General features: G+C 40.0%; 2 protein-coding genes across 6 annotated transcripts in view; both read right to left on the bottom strand.

Moving 5' to 3' along the window:
* Nucleotides 1-12279, bottom strand: part of pde4ca (phosphodiesterase 4C, cAMP-specific a) — a 52926-nt gene extending 40647 nt beyond the window's left edge. For 3 of the 4 annotated variants that reach the window (XR_006380495.1, XM_044220217.1, XM_044220215.1), the window contains exon 1: nucleotides 3826-5447. Coding sequence is in view for 3 of the 4 variants with exons in the window: in XM_044220217.1 (XP_044076152.1) it covers nucleotides 3826-4088 (263 nt within the window). In the remaining variant the exon portion in view is untranslated. Of the gene's footprint in view, nucleotides 1-3825; nucleotides 5448-10198; nucleotides 10417-11668 lie in introns of those variants that run through there. The other variant, XM_044220216.1, reaches the window with a different exon arrangement.
* Nucleotides 12280-12922: 643 nt separating this feature from the next.
* Nucleotides 12923-17284, bottom strand: ifi30 (IFI30 lysosomal thiol reductase). 2 transcript variants are annotated; one of them, XM_044220234.1, is made up of 7 exons: nucleotides 17003-17284; nucleotides 15676-15864; nucleotides 15377-15451; nucleotides 15075-15161; nucleotides 14730-14885; nucleotides 13240-13308; nucleotides 12923-13121 (listed from the first exon to the last, which is right to left on the bottom strand). In XM_044220234.1, exons 1-7 carry the CDS (start codon nucleotides 17129-17131, stop codon nucleotides 13056-13058), a joined length of 771 nt encoding a protein of 256 aa, XP_044076169.1. In that variant the 5' UTR covers nucleotides 17132-17284; the 3' UTR covers nucleotides 12923-13055. The 2 variants fall into 2 exon arrangements, with proteins under 2 accessions (XP_044076169.1, XP_044076170.1); XM_044220235.1 differs by lacking the exon at nucleotides 15075-15161 and having other exon boundaries at nucleotides 17003-17274.
* Between the last annotated feature and the right edge of the window lie 281 nt (nucleotides 17285-17565).

A 17565-nucleotide genomic window follows, 5' to 3' on the forward strand; every position in this document is an offset into this window, starting at 1 on the left:
CATTACAACACATCTGGAGTTTATTACTGTCCGTGATAACCATCTAGTTAAATTGTCTACACTGAAGCTGGGCCTAAAAATGCTCAGTGCTCACTTATTCCACAGTGAAGCTTTAACAATTTTACATTGAAAATAGCCAGTTACATGAAGAAAGCCTGGGAAATGAGGAAAAAATGTCCTTTAGCAGGATACACTTCAGGTGGAAAGTATATAGAAGTACATATTGTAACTAATGTTTTTATTTTTTTTGGTTCTGTATATGCGTTACCAGAAGATGCATGTTAAATTTTTTGGATATTTGATAAAAAAGCAGTGTCTTGTCTAATGCTGTGGAGGATGGGCCAAATGTTTAGCATGGTAAAATACACAAATTTATGTAACTAAAGTGGTCAAACCTTTTCTAGGAATGTCTAAAAGGTGATACTTTTTTGTAATTTTCATTTTGTCCATTTCGTTTTCTCTACTATTCTGTCCCAGTTAGAAAAGTCTGAGAGAAAAGGCTGCTAACATAACTGAGATACTAACAATATTTCTCAACAGCCCCACACCAGAATACTTTCAGGACCTTTTTAAGTCTCCTGAAATATTAGGGTCCCAACCAAGCCACACACCAGTCAAAGGATAATATCTCTTTCCTCTACTCTGACCCATCACAGAAACAGAAACACATCCTCCTGATGCTTCATGCCCACATTTCACAACATAGCAGCCTCTAGTGGAAAAGAACAGAAAATGCGTGTTCATTTTCATCCATAGAATGTGTGAACATCCTGAACACAACCAGTTTTTTTTGCTCTCCTACAATAACTATAACATATACCTGAGTGAGTGCTGATCTGAGGTTATACTGTTGTCATATTGAGAGAAATAAAACTATAGTATGAATCGGGATTATCACCTTTAACCTTCAAAAGCTGGTTGAAGAAATGTCTCTGATTTATACCTGGGCACTACATGATTTTCTATAGATTATGTTTTATTTACTGAGGAATATCTTATCATTCACTAAACATATCACTTGTTGCAAAATTTTACAATACAAATACAAATCTTCCACAGTCCTTTTCTATGCAAATGATTTTTGGCTACATGTTTTCTTTCTACTTTGCTCTTGCTTTTTCCGATTGTATTACTATTGTGTAGCATTTTGTAACGCAGTTATAGTGCGTATTATTCTATAAGCTATGATAACATCATTTAGTTGCTAATGTTAACTTTGCTATATTCACCTTAGAAAACAATACTTGTAATCGTATTACTGATCGACTACAGAGCCAAAGAGAGGAATACACCCATCAATTAAAGTGACAATTATTATGTTTGTTTATGTTCTATCAGGCCGAAAATGTTCTACATCAATGAAAGACAAAATGGAAACAGAACTGGCTGTCACCCCAGAGCTGGCTTGAAAAAACAATTTTCATGAAACGTTTTTCACCAAAAAATCCATTTGACATGGTGTCTCTGGAGTGGAAAAAGAGGCTTAATCAACTTAGACACTAAGTGAAAATAACTTTGCGGGTATGTTCTATATTTGAGCTGCCTGCGACATTTATTTTCCGCTGGACCCCCAGTTTGTTTAATTCCTCCTCCTTGCCAGCCATCCTGCAATAACTCATCTCCATCCATTTATTTCAGCTCTGACATTATGGGACACTACACATACCCTGCAGAGGGACACTTTCAGTGGCCTGACCTTGGAGCTGTATAATATAAAAGCTCTGACATGTTAGACTGCAAGCATCTGACTTTGAGATCGAGCATTGAAATCCCCTTGACTGGACTCTTGCCCTCTAATATTTAGATTTTCAACAGGCACTGAAATTAATGAAACAGTTTGGCTGGAGAGTTACAGTAAACCCTGGAAAAGAAATGTGCTCCCCCCTCCCACTGCATGTTTATAAAGGTGAATGAACTTGTAAACATTTTGAGTTTTCTAGTAGGCACTGTCTTCTTTAGAAATGTTTAATACGCATTTCTTGCCAATAAAAGTACGGCAGAGTTTTACAGCACTGGCTAGAGTTTCTCCCAGGCATTTAATTTTATTTCACTGAGATGGTTGTCATCTAACATCACTGCAACAAGTCGAAGACACCTGGTAATAGCCCAGAATTGCTAGGTGCCTACATCTGAGTGTGTATATGTTGCAGAGTGAAGGGTAAACATTGACAAAGAGATAGAAGGCATGTGCGTAAAAATTGGCTTTACAGTACTTTGCAAATTTCCATAACAGGCTCTATCTTTGAAGAAACCTACAGGCGTATTTAACACAGCAACGAGGAAATACCCCTCGAAACAAAAAAGAACAAATATCCGTCTGTTTGTATATCCATCCACACATAAGTGTAAGGCCCTGTTTATTCTTCCTCTCTAAAAAAGTTAAGGTCAAGTATGGTTTAATTGATCATACGACTCTTGCCTTGACATCTTTTACCAAGTAAATGTTTAATTTGCATTGGAATCATGGGCCATATGGCTTATAAAACTAAAGCTATCAACAGATAGAGCAGATACCAGAGCAGAGCTGGCTGACAGCAAGACATCTGTACTCTTTACAAACAAGAGCTATGACCACTGTAACGGATGAGTTAAGTAAATATCCCGTTATAAGCTGGAGGTGGGCTTCATTTTTGTTGCTATTAAAAAAGGTCATTTTGTCGTTGACAGATAAAATACTTGCTTGACAAAGGAGTGGAACATCAAACTGCTGATGCAGTGACAGCAGGGATGTCGTTGAGCTGTGTGTTTACTGAGATGATGCCGCTCAGTAGGAAAACAAAAGCTTTGGAAAAACACATTCACCTGTAGGAAATTAAGCACTATAACTGAGCAGTTTTTGAAATCCAACTCTTAATATAGATCACACCTGAATCAAATGTGTTTTGCAGCCATAAATAAATCAAAGTTCTAACCAAGCATAAAGGAAGCAAAAATCAAGTCAAAAGCAACCATCGTGCATCTGCTGTGTAATGTTCTCAGTAAATATCAGCTGGTCCATTTATAGAGGATGAAGCAGCACATTTATAATCCTCACCTTATGAGAATTTAATTTAGTAGCATTTCCCCCAAAACAACGGCTGATTTTATTCGGATACAGGACAGCGTGTTTAAATTAAATGCAGCAATACATGAGCATCTTCTGGTCAGTTTCAATTTCATAACATAAGCTTAAGGGCAACCTTTTTTGTAGTGTGAGACCGCTGCCTGCACAAAAATAAACCAAAAATACATCAACATCTGCAGCTGAGTAAAGTAACCCTTGGCCAAGAGATAAGAACCATCTCCTACTTGAACAAAACGCACAGCTTCACTGAAACATTAACCAGCAATTATAGGTAAAGAAAACTGAACAAAAAGAGAAATGACTGTCAGTTCTTTAATTTTGGCTTAAGATTCATGTCACAGCGCAAGTTTGTCAATAGTATTATACTCATGGTGTTATATTTATGGGGAAAATTTATAATATTGGTGCATATTGCTAACACTTTGTTGAGTTTTGTGCTTCATTTAAAAGTTCTAACAAAAAATGTTGAATGCTCCTCACATACATGATCCCATGCATTATATGTTTGCATATCGGGATATGAATTTTAGTAACTATATCTGTTGTGGTTTTGTGTCTTATCCACTACAACTGTTAGCTGCAACTTAAGTATTCACCTGAGCAGTCCAGCGCAGGTGCAGAAGCAAGTGAAAATGATTTGTATTGTCAATTGTCAAAGAGAAACATGTCTGCACATTACAGTAAAGCTACACGTTGTTCATTCAGTGGAGCACAAAGCACTGTCATCTTTGCCATCTTGGCCTCAGAGTTATGGATTCTACCTGGGCGTGTGGGCCAGAGTGAAGCGGCGCCTCTGGAGGTTGATGCTGCGGTTCATCAGCAGCTTTCTGAAGAGCAATGGGGAGTTTCGTGGAGACTCGCGTGGGGAATCCTTGGGCGAGATCTTAGGGGATCCTCCAGGGGAGCCCGCTTTGGACCTGGGCATGAGCTGAATGATTGGCAGCCTGGTCACCCTTTGTTCCTGCGGCCTCTTGTCAACTTCAGCCTGCTCTTCTTCCGAGCTCTCAGAGCACAGCTCACTCATGGTGAACAGAGGATAGTCAGGGGTCAGGTAGCTAGTCCCTTTGTTCGCTCTGCCTTTAGTAACTTTGGTCCGAGGAACAGTCTTTGACCTGTTTCTCTCTGGGTTTTCAAATAAACTTTATAAGACTTTTTAGTGACATGACATATGGCAGTGGTCCGTTATTTCCTCTGGCTGTCTGTCCTGATTTTCCAAGTACAGGTAAAGCTAGTGCCTCTGGTCCAATCCCTGCTCATATTTGAACAAAACAGGGCCTGCTCATGATTTCTCCAAAACTCTTTTGTTAAAACTCTCAAACTTCTTTCAAAATCCAAAAAGAGCACCAAAGCCCCTCAAAAAAGCCAAAACAACGACCTCCCTATCAGACTTTTTACCTTTATTTGAAACCTATCAGCCCCTTTCTGGTCTCTTCCTAAGGATCATGCTGACTGCCGTGCCGGGCAATAGACTCAAACATTAGTGTTGATGCACTCTCTCTGCCTCCCTCCTTCTCCAAGGCTTTGTTTACATTACTGCTAGGCCTTCCCTCTCTCCAACTAAATATGGACGTCTGATTTACAGGGAAGAGAAGCATGACAGATCACCTCCTTCTGCTTTTCTCTCCCTCTTTCCAACTCTCTGCCTTCCCACTTCCCTCACTCCTAATCTTATGGAGCATATTGTTCATCAACTTCAAACTGTGCTCCATAATTACTTCCTCTAGTGCATAAACATTAAGCCGTCGCCTGGCCTGGCCCTCCAGCTTGCTTTTCTTACTCTCACTCCATCTGACTTTGCATACTCAGGCTTTTCCGCTGGTCCCTGAGCTGCTATTTGTTGTGAAGTTGCCTATTTCCTCAGAGACAGCCTCTTTGCCTTTCACATGCTCCAAGTGTACCAGGAAGAGTCACATGAAGGGCCTCTGACCATGAAAAGCAGAGGTAGATAAAAGCTATAGAGAGCATGGGTGCTGTCACGATGGCGCTCTCTATCTGTGACCAGAGGCAACATCATCTTCACCCCCACCCAATCGCTTTGTTTATCGCTACAGAGTGAGGAAAGGTCCTCCTGTGATTAAGGACTCACAGCTAAACACCGGTGCTGTCTAGAGTAACTGAAATAACCTAGGGAGCTGGAACATCTGACACAGGACTGAACCTATGACCAACAGATGGTAGGGAGAGCAGGGAAGAAAGATTCTTTGGTTAAATGAATATACACATATAGCTACTGTACTGTATGTATTCTGGAGCAACAGTACTGTACTTTTGTTCTCATCCAAATGTAGCACTGCAGACCCTAAACTTGTCTGTTTAGGGTCAAATGCATGTCAAGATTTTTATATCACTCATCATAACCAAAGCATGTCTCAAAGGACTATACAAAGTATGAGTGTATAACACCGGATGTGACTTTTAATCTGTCCTTCCCAGCTGATAACTTCCATAACACTCCGCAGGCACCAGGTTCAACACTTCAGCATCACCACCACATCCATTATAGATCATATTTACTCTGGAGTGACATTAACGGTCATTGACCTACTGTACAGCTTGCTCTGAGAGTCCCCGCTGAGATTTTGCCTTTAGATCAACAAATTACGCAAATAATATACTTTAAGGCAGAAATTAATTCAAGTGTGAGATATCTTTGGCAAAAGGCATCAAACCTCTTTTAAAGCTGCACCTATCAATATTTTTGTATTAACAATAAGTCAAATGACTATGTGTAATGTGAAAGGGGTCGCTATGAACCCACAGAGTTATCACCTGACTGCAGTTACCCCCAGCTTTATGGAGAGTTTTAGCGTCTTTCAGCTCGTTTTGGTATTGCCGGCCATAACTTTAATGTTTTGGCTCAGTTCTCTCATCAACCCCTTTTTCAGGCACCTGTTTTCAGCAAAAAAGCTCTGCCAAACAGATTGTAAACTACCTGGCCAGCAGAACGGCAGACAAACAAAGCAACTAGCTAGTGAACATAGTGGAGCATTTAGCATTATAAAGAACCAGATATTAGGAATTGGTGGAGACCAAATCAGAGCTAAAAGTGAATATTGGACTTCACATTCGTCGGGTGGACACAAACACGATTCCAAGTGAATGCTAATGTTGCTTTATGTTTCAATGTCTAAATAAACAACTGTTATATCAAACTGCCACATCAAATGTGATAATATGTCAACATTGTTTTTACAGCTTGTTCTGCTGCAAGCAAAAAATCTGTTAATACTGCTTTAATCCTCTGTTCTTTACTAAGACCTAAGACCTTTCTTTATCAGAAATCACCTTGGCCATTTTTCATCAGTTTTCTAGAATTACAGTCACAACATAGCAATCCTTTTTGGACATATTTGTATCGCTGTAATATATCCTGAGTATGAAGCAGTTAAACTTGTGCAAGGCCCAGTGGGCATTTTTAACCACTTTTATATTGCCTTGTTCTAATGCCCAGGCAGTACAGATGCTCTCTTCCCCAAGTTCAACACATCTGAGGATAATCTCGGGCCCAAACCAATCCTGGCCCTAAAGCGCATCATCATTCCAGTCATGCGGACGACAGAGGCAGAGGTGAGGGCTGCCTCGTTCCCAGTTTGACTTAGAGAGGCCAGAACAAAGTGTAGATTCCTGTAGGCACTCCCACAGGTCCTGGAGCGGGGTTGATCAAGTTCATCAAGAAGTAGTTCTGGTCGGTCTGCAATGTGAGACCGTATCCATTTGTACAGTATGTTACAACATGTTCCACATGGCACAAATCAAGTCACTGAGACAGCATCGCAATAGTCTGCTCCGTCCACTGGGTCAGTTTGGTAACAAATGTGTAATAAAGTCTACCTTTCTGAGCTACCTCCCTCTAATAGTACTACTGTCAACCTAGAGTCTGTTTACAAGTGTTGCACAGTGCCACAATTCATGGCTTAGGTCAAACCACTTCTCTGATGACTGAAAATAGATTGTGTTTCCACAGCCTTTCATGGTATAACTCCCAATTCGGGAAACCCTGTTCATCTATTGATTCTGGGAGGCCTTCTGCTGCCTCCTGGATCCATCTCCTGAGTTTCTCTGGAACATTTTATCCACAATCAACCGGCCAGACAGGGAAAACAAACTGGGACTTAAAGACAACATCATGCTGACCCACTACTGCCAACCCCTCCATCTGGAGTTCCCAACTGGTGTGGGCAGAGTATGCTCACAAAACTTGCCTTCCCCTAGTGATGTCATCATTTCAGGTGGTGTTCAAGCCACAGCTGTTCCTGGAATAGAAATCTGTTGACGAACTGCAAATAAGAAGTCAGACACTTTGAGACAAGCTTGCACTCTAGCTCAATTACGTAAACCACCCACTTTGATCTAGAATGGTTTGCCTTTTGGGGATCTTCCTTTTCAGGGGAAAAGTCATAAGCATCTTGCTTTATGAAGCCTTTCAAGGAGAGTAAACCGGTCTTGTATCACCTGCATCAGACACTCATCGTTTGTGTCACTGTGTCCGTATTCTCGTGGACGAAAAAGAGTTATGGGCCAGAGGGTAATTCTTCTGTCCCTGTGTTGGAAATTCTGGATGGGGACCTCATCAGGGAGTTCAAGCACCTGCATCCTGACCAAAGCCTTGGAAATGTTAGAAGCTGTTCTAAGGGAGGGTGTAACACATTGCTGAAGCTGCCGAGGCCACACAGGCACACGCATTCTCAACTCTGTCTTCATCAATCTAGCCATATAAGAACGTGTCTGCCTGCACGATTGTAGACACTGCCTATATTGGCTACATAACAGTCTGTGGTCAACTTTCAGACCAGAGTCTTGACACAAGCCAACACTGAGGACAACGATTCTGTATCTATTGCAAGTTTAATATTAACTTTGATAGATATATAATGATATCAGATTAGTGATATCATAAACTAATTCAGTTCAATTTTGATTCAATTTTCCTAGCATGTGTGGTATTAACACCCTGTAGCTTTAAATGCTACTCCATAAACAATTTCTTTGGCGCTGCATCAAAATTGCACTACCAACTTGTAAACAGGCGAGCACATGGCCCTCTTCACAGAGCAAGAACACAATGAAGGGCTTTTTAGTCCATCAACATTATAGGAGTCATGTCTATGGCAGTGTTGCTTTATACCTGCTGGTATATAAACACAACGTACTGTACTCTCTTGAACAGAATGGCAGTGGAATGGTTTCAGAAACACAGTTTACTGCGACTAAATAAAAGAGTGTGAAGGCAAAATCATAGTTTTAAACATGTGAATTGTGTAAACAAGAAGGTTAAATGATTGAGTTTAAAATGCCCACTCTTGTTATTTGTTGCCAGGTGCCAACGCTTGTTTGTGTGTATTTGTCTTGAGTTGTTACCAATAAAAGTTAAACTTGTGTTCATTTATTTTAAATCAAACTGTATTTTAGAATTTTACAAGGACAAAAACTTAAAATTTTCAAAATAATTCAACTTCAGAAGCTATTGGTTCGTAAGCATTTAAGGGTCTCATGCTGTGACCAATTTTAGTTAAATTTAACTAAGAATGCACGTGTGGCTTCCAAAATTTAGATTGATTGATACCACAAGGAAGAAGGTTTGTTAGCTATAAAAGAGAAAACATCAATGATACAGCTGTGTCTTTGTCTGCATCCCGTGACCTTATCTCTCCATATGTGATCACCTCTGACATGCACTACAACTACCTACGTAATCAGACAGGTCTATAGCAGTCACCCATTCTCTGGCGCTTGCTGTCATTTCCCTTTTCCTAATTCGTTTTGGCTGAATGCCAAAATTCCTTTGAGTTGATTGGAGGCTTATTCAGATCACCTGTTGTGCAGGGTGTGGGAACTGGCTCCTAAATAATAACTGAGAGCAGCTTGATGCATTCTTCCCCTCTTGGCCAGTCAGGACAACAACTTACTGCAGATCTTTTTTTAGTTTTAGCAGCTATTGTCAGCCAGAAACTCTGGTCTGTTTAGTCCTTTTTGAGACTTCTTTGTTGTCTTTTGCTTTTCTGATTGAGGGTGCATTCTGTAGCCTAGTTTGCATGAACATTAAAAAAAGTTACCTGTATTAGGGCAGATCTTAGTGCTTTGCCTAATGACAAATGCCTTATTTTGTTTATTTATTTTCATTGAAACCTCCTTTATTCACATTTCCTTTTGTCTATTTCATTTGGAGAAACTTTAAGTGGGGTAAAGGAAAAAAAACAATGTTTCAGTTTCCTTATTATCAAAGAGGCATTTGTTTATTATTGAGAAGGCATTTAATTAGAATTGAAAAGGCATTTGTTAATTATTATTTAAGGAGGGATTTTTTTCATTGTGAAGGCACTTGTGAGATTTGTTTCTCCAAGTAAATATTTTTTGTATATTTATGTGGGAACTGGTTCTCAGGCTTCTTCCTGATCAGCTGAAGTCTGGGGAATCAGCACTGCCACATGTCTGCATTCCTTTTGACATGTGGAAAAATAGAGAACATAGGTGCAGTAAAAACACACATTAAACACTTACAATGTAGAGAGGCAAAAATGCTACAGATGTTTGCAGCTTGAATGTTGTTGTGGAAACAATCACAAGAGCCTTGTTTGTCTGATCTTTTATAGTGATAATTGTTCCGCAGTATCACAGAGGGGAGAGCAACGCCTTAAGCAGGACACTTTGTTGGATCATATGTTCAAGACGCAAATCAGCTTTTCCTACCTAAATTAAGCAGTTGGGCAACAAAAAAATCATCAAGCTCTGCTGATGACTTTTATATTATATTTACAGGAAACGGAGTTGGAAGATGGTGCTGCAAAGTTATCCTGATGTGTAGGTGTGTTGACTTACAAGATCGTCACATGCGTTGGTTATTGATTGACCACATACTATTTGTTTGGGAACTAGGAAAACAAATGCACTCCTTTTTACAGAGCCCACATACTTTTGTATGTGTGAGCTTGCTGAAAGGAGTTAGAGGGTTAAAGTTTGAAAAATGTGTATGATTTTAAGTTTAAAAGTGTTAATGTGAACAACCTGGTGTCACTAATGACTTTGCACTATGTAAATTATATGAGGGAAAAAAAACACAGAAAAAATGTTTGGTTTTTTTGGGGGGGGTTTAAGTGCAGAAAGACACTAACAACAACCCCTAGCATCATGACTCACAAGGCTCTGGAGATGCAGCTGGTCAGGGTCCCCAGGCTCCTGGAGGCCTTGATGCTGTTAGCTGAGGGGCTGTCTTCGGGCCTGTTCTGCACGGAGGGCCTGCAGGACAGCCTGGGCAGCTGCAGGGTGCCTAAGAAGCACCTCTTCACAGCACATTTGACGTCTGGTTCCTGGAGAACCTCGATGCAGGAGGCCTGCTCCGAAGAGTCCCACTGCCTCTGGACGGCCAGAAGAAACAAAGACCAGAATGTGATAGAACTGAGATGAGCAATGAGAGGAAACAGCAGTCATTTTGTGCAGTCAGTTTGATTACATGATTAGATCAGATGCTTCTAATTGTCAAACTAGAGAATAAAGACTGTGATGGCGTGAAGATACTGTGTGTGTGTGAAATCTAGATGCGCCATGGACAGTAATTACAGACCACTTCTTTCATGGAAAAGTTGGGTGAGCAAACTTTGTCACTCATTCAGCTATTCACATTTACACATCAGTGGTTTGGCTTGTACTCATCAAATTTAACATTTTTAGGACCAGAAACGCAGGTAATCACAGCTAACAGAGCTGAGGTTTTTTTCCTGGACTTTATTGGCAGTGGAAAGCGAATATTCATATTCACTTAAATATTTATACAATTAAACGATTCAGAAATCAATAACTTAGAAAGGGTAAAGCATGGCCTTTCCTGAACTTAAGAGACAGTTTGAAATAAAAAACATTCGCTGAGATCTAAAGGTAAGTTGCAGACAGGGCTGTTTTTGTGCTGTTGCTGAAAATATGACAAGCCTCGCAAAAAAGCCCACTTGGGTATTATTTTTGGAAGGTTTATCTGATTTCAGGTCCTGAGACACACACACTATGACCTTGGACACAATAGATGGTTCTCACAGTGAGACAGTGTTTGGGATTTCGCTCTTAGGGCATCTCTCTTTCAGCGTCAGTGTTCAGGGGAAACAGATAAGAGTCCTTGTTTTCTGCTGCATCCCGTGACCTTATCTCTCCATCTGCTTGGAAGTTCCACCTTTCCATAAACAATTGTCAACACACTCTCCGGTTTGATTATTGACCATCTCTGACCAAGCTGACCAGGACACAGCGCACACCTATATTACTGGTAAATTATGTATGTAAATTTAAAATGGCTTTTGAATGGGCTCCCAAACCTCATTTGTATGATCTGTCTCATATGTATGAGACAAATTATTGCTATTAACCTGAATCTTCGATTAAATAGAGCTTATTTTAACATACAAGGCTCCATTAATCTTCTCCAAAGTGTTTGACAGTGAAAAAAAACACAGAACAATTATGAGCATGATTAAATAATCACACAAGTAAACTGCCATCTCATTTTTTGGTATTATAGCTAATGTGAAATGTTAACATTTTGTTTGTATTTGAGTTCTAAAAAGATGTTAGAAAATAAAGTAGTAAAATAGTATTTCTTAAAAGTTCATTAATTACCCTTACCTCAGTGAAGTTGAAAATTTTTGACGAGTTATTTCTCCTCATACTTTCAGCTACTGTACCATGGGAACAAGACAACAGGGAAGGAAATACCAAAGAGGAGGATACAAATACCACATTTAAGATCAGATATGAAGTAATCTGTAGCACCAATACTTCCTTGGACTCAGTAAAGAACTATTTCCCCGCCTCTTCATAAACCCTCAGCTGTCATTCGTTCAGTGATAAACAGCTAACTTTCTTCGCGCATTTTTGAGTTAGCATCTTAACCATCTACTGTGGCCTTCTTTCAACTGTAAACTGACTAAAACCAAAAGCAATGAATATTTTAGAAAACGGTGAGAATTAGCCCATGGAGAAGAAATGAGAAAGGATATGGAGCCTGCATATGTTAGCTAGTGAGATTGAGGTGGTGGAGCTGCCTGCACGACAGGCAATTAGTCATGTGTGTCTATCTGACTGTAGAATCAGTGGACCTCATGCATCCAGACCTTCTGGTTAGGCAAGTCTCTGGCTTTAATCAAGCTGCTGCCTTCAATCTGTCCACGAAACTTTTTTTTTTATAACATAAACACAGCTTTGGATGGATTTACTATTTCTAACAGGATTTGAATCCATATTAAAATTTTTGTATGATCATGTTGTGAACTTTAATGACCCTGCAGCTTCTGCCGCACACACACATGAACGCAGGTTTAAAAACCAAATACTGGTAAGTATAACGTCAGTTGTGACTCATGGAATCACTCATTTGTTTTCAGTGCCTTTAGTTATAATCTCTGGTTTGCTTATTAACATGTGTATAATGTATTATTTAGTACAGTATGCACCTCTATTTTCTGAATATCATGTTATTGAACATTAAATCAACTGTGTAAACCCTTGATGATCTGGCAGACTATATTGGGTTCAGAGTCAAGGAATCTGCTAAATAAAATGGACATAACTATTTTAAGGCAGTAGTATGACATGATTAACAGTTCTTTCTCTAACCTCCATGTACATGTAACTTGCTGTTTGTTTTTCATTACCTCTGGTAACAGGGGACTGAAGATGAGGTTATGAGATATGGCGCCATCTAAAGGACAATGAGAACACTGTCTTTGGCCAGACTTTGCAAAGGATACTGCAAATACCAGGATGATATCATGGAGTCAAAATGCAGTAGGATTTCAGTAGATAACATTTCAATAATGACACTTTTTTTTTTTAGAAAGTACATTGTATTTATGTTCTGTGAATTATAAAGTGAGGCAATCCAGTTTTCCCTTTATAGAAACAGATGGTAAAATCACATAAAAACATTTTTGGATGACATTCCTCAGTGTTCCTTATTTTGTGGCCAGACCTGGAGCAGAGCATGAATACAGGCATGTGCAGTGCTGCTCCTTTACTCATTGTGGCAGTAGCTTCTGTAGTGTCTCTGGGCCCCTCCACAGGCCGCAGGCTTGGGGCCCTGGAAAAAAATAAAAACTTGTTAAAGGTCAAAGGTCAGGTCTAAGCAAATTATAACACACACAAACACACAGTGCAGAACACAGAAAATGACTCCGATATGATGACATTAACTGTACCTTGTACATACTGCAGACCAGAGTGAAGAGAGAAGACATGGCCTTGTCCTGCAGGTCTTCTGTGTGCTCCTGCAAATTAAATAAAAATGAGTATCCCAAAGGCTATGGAAACAAGTAGCATTTAGGAAAAAGACGCAAGTACACAGTTGACTTTTTCCACAGCAGATCTACAGAGGTGCACATAAATGACAGAACATGATGTGAAAATAACCAAGTCAGAGTGGATGTGTCACCTACACAACATAAATGTGAGTTGGCAGTATGTGTCAGCTTTATGACAATCACTAACTTTACTGCATATAAAGATTTAAAAATTGCATTCATTGGCTATCAGACACCATTTAAAAGAGACCGAAGTGTTGATAACTGACTTCTGTTAAAGAATGGAAATGAAGCTTTACAAAGATGGCATTTAATACAGAGTTGACTGTCACAGAGGCCAATTCACAAAGATGATTAATCAGCCGCAGCAGCACAAAAGTTGAATTTAAAAGCAATCAAAAAGTATAATTAATTGATGACGAGCCATACTCGGATAGAGTCAAAGTCTGATTTCACAACAGTGTTTTGTATCACAGTCTTGATATGGACAACTATTTTATCGGAATCCTTGGATATGAAGATTTTTCTGGATGGTGATGTAATGGTCGAGAAATCTAAGGCCACTTATCAGGGGCACCCCTTGGTGCCAAGACTGCTGCTTGTGATTTTCCCCATAGACCAACATGGTAATTCCCTTCATGCAGGCTTGTAAGCAAATGTGGGAATATTTTCATGAATACCAGAGAGAAATAAAATACAATTGGGGGACTAAATAACAAAATCCCAATACAAACTTGTAAAATGATTACATTTCCCCTCAAATTAAGTGAATAAAGTGTATCATATTATAAAGTTGTGTCATGTAATGTTTGCCCTGTTCACCCTTACACTGTACATACAGGGTTAAAAACTCAAATATGTTCTGTTTTTACATGGGATAATATTGATACATTTAAATGTTTTAAAATTGCTTTTAATTTTCTGTTCAAGCCTTATTTGACAAAGTTTAAAATAAAGTGCCCCACACGGTGATCAGCTCTTCTCTGGTGCCTGATTCTTGATGTAGACAGGATGTGTTTTTTCCCTTTGTTACTTATGGAGTTGCTTGAGCATGAACTTCAATTTCAAGTTATCATCATGCTACTGGTCTCGCTTGGCAGAGAGACAGTATCTGTTGTGCTGTGCTTTGGAGTTGCATCAAGATGTGGCTCCACACACAGATCAGTCACAGCTCTCTTTCACTTACAGATAGAAGCTTTGGGGCAGATCGAGTGTTGAATTAATCACAAGATCACTGTAAATGTAACATCAGGATGGAAAGTTTCAGAAGTATAAACAAGCATGTATCCTACCTTCAAGTCAGGTTGATGTTCTCTATTCAGGTCAGTCTCTAGAGGGCTCAGCTACAGAGGTCATAGTTTGTGCCGCTAAATGCAATGGAGCCTTACCCCATTAATGGTCACCCACGGCACATATTGGTGTGGAGGGTTCAGGGCGTTGGTCTTCAAGGCATTCTGATGCATCAGCTGCTTTCCCTGGTCCCCCTTCACACAGCTCATGATGTTATCCCAGGTCAACTCAGAGCTGCCGTAGAGTTCCACGCACTATAAAAAACAATGGAGGGAAATAAACACACATCAACTTCAGTAGTGAAATAATAAATAATAAGTTGGGGAAGTGGCGGTGACCAAACAGATGGTGCAGTGAAGGAGAGAGACAAACAAGACACCAGCCAAATGACAGGGTAAATGCACACACACACACAAACACACACACACACACTAGTTCCTTACAGGCTCGGCTGCCTTGATGACATCACCGGAGGATTCCATACAGAAGATGATCGGGAAAGCCATTTTGGTCATGTTCAGTAAACAAGTCTGAGAGGAACAGGGCAATCAATTAATCACAGTAGACTGCCCGCATTGTGACACTAAAAGACAATACTAATTATGGCACTTTCACAACACCCAGATTTACAAGAATCCACACTGCATCCTCTGGAAGATGAATGGTATTTATTTTACTAAAGATTACATGGTTCCAAATTGTAGTTATAGTATTATTCAGAAGATGTAAAATTTTGTAACTTTACCTCAATCATGTTGCCCAGACATTCCTGTTCTCCATGCTGGCACTCATAACTATACGTCTGGTTAACAGGTTTTTCCTGGGGTGGTACATGCAACAGATTCATAAGTTAAAAAAACAAAAACAAAACATAATTTCACAACCAATTTTGTCTTTTTTCTTGTATCCAATTTCCTTCTCCTGCCTCTTTTTTTAGTAAAAAATCATCACATATCTTTTCAAGACAACACCATTACTCACTCTGTAATGTATAGAGGAACTACAATCCCAGGGTATACCCAAGGTGCTTGGTTCACTGCTTACCTGTGCATTGCCGTATGGCACCAGAGTAACAGACATGATGTCATTCAGCAAGACCCAGGTGGGGAAGAGGATGTTACTAAGAAAAAGTCTGCAGCCAGGACACAGACTCTCATAGTAAAGCCCCACCTGGATTGGATCTACGTTCTGATGGGACCTGGTGAAGTTAGCCTCAAGGCATTGCTTTAAAACCTGCACAAGGGGGCAAAAGTGGGGAGGTTAACTTTCATGTGATGCTCTCATGTTTCTCTTTGAGTGTGTGTGTGTGTGTGTGTGTGTGTGTGTGTGTGTGTGTGTGCAGGGTCAGGTCATTTTCCATTTGGTGGCAATATAAGCTGAGCTCAGGGTCAGTGGTAACATTTTAAATTTTCTAAATTTCAATTGAGAGCTTGGTGGCATTACCCTTCTATATCAGTTTAAATTACTGCCACAAAAAAGCGGTCCAAAAACATACAAAGCAACTGAGCATGCCCAGTACTTAAACTTGTTTCTGATTGGATGAAATTACGACCTGAACCTGATGTGTTTTATCGTACAGAAGGATGTGCATTTAGTTTTACATACAGCTGTGTTTTCCGGAGTGCGTCTCTCTAAGGGATGGGCAGCCAAACGCCGAGGGAGAGGCTACTGTGTTAAGAATGTAACTGGCAAAGGGAGTAACATTTTTGTGGTTTTTACTTCCTCCTTCTCTAAATTGTTCCATGGCCTAACAGGTAGTCCCAGTTGTAAAATGCCCACTTCTTCCTCAATGAGTCCAGATGACAAAAATGCAATCTACAGCGCAAAATACAGTCTACACACAACATAATTTGGGTATCAGTTCCCTATCTGTGATCCAACGCTAATGTTACTTAAAGCGATAGTTAATATACAACATAGTTATGACGTCCCGGAAATACTTGACAATGCTGAGTGGGAAAAACGTTACAATACGAAATATCTAACAACGACGTCTCATCCGCCGACTCCGTTATTTTATGTATTTGTGACACCTCGAAGTTTGTTTTTATTATGTAAACTAACAAACCATGACTACTCAAGAAGCTGCGTTCAAACGGCTCATTCGTGTTGTGAAATATGTAGTCAGTTGAAAGAGTTAGCTAGCTAGTAAGTTAACTGGTGACGTAGAGCCAGGCTGAATACTGTTGCTATAGTTTCCTGCAGTTAACGTATATCTAGCGTAGTGATTTAGAATGGTGGTTAAACTGTTGACCGGAACTATATCTGAGGTGTTATGTGTTGTAACAGACGCCAGCCATTCAGAAAGACCATTTTCCCTGGTCATAAAATAAGGTGTAAAACGCTCTCCTAATTACATAAAAAATCTTACCCCGCACTGGATAGCGGAGTCCAGAGATGAGCACCACTGTGATGGAGGATGGGAGCATGTAGAGAGAGCGGAACCGCCGTGCTGAGTGTTTAACCAAACAGTCAAAATCAGCAGCAGAGGGACCTTCATCTTCAGTTGCAGCGCAGGGCCTTAGTTTGACACTAGAAAACAAAGTTAGCAGCAACGCAACAATTACATACAAACGAGTGTCCCGTGCAACTTTACATTCATGCTTTAAATACAGCCCATAAATCCGATGCGTCCTCGTGGAGGCTACCTATTTTTTTCATTGGCTTGCGATCATATGATCAAGACAGCGTCACTTGTAACTGAGAGAGATCCATGCACAGAGACCTCGCTGCTGCTGTTGGGGCAACATGATTCCACAGAAATTAGTCAAAATGTCATGAGATTTGTGAGGGCGTCGGTTTGCAATCATGCAAATTTTCACATCCTTAAATTCATTTAGTTGGCAATGAGTTTGTTAGCTTTCCACTCGGATATTTTAAGTCTCTCAGACGGAAATAATGTGGTATATAAAGTCCCCCAATTATGTGGGATGC

This window comes from Siniperca chuatsi, linkage group LG13, assembly GCF_020085105.1.
Source record: "Siniperca chuatsi isolate FFG_IHB_CAS linkage group LG13, ASM2008510v1, whole genome shotgun sequence".
NCBI lineage: Eukaryota > Metazoa > Chordata > Actinopteri > Centrarchiformes > Sinipercidae > Siniperca > Siniperca chuatsi.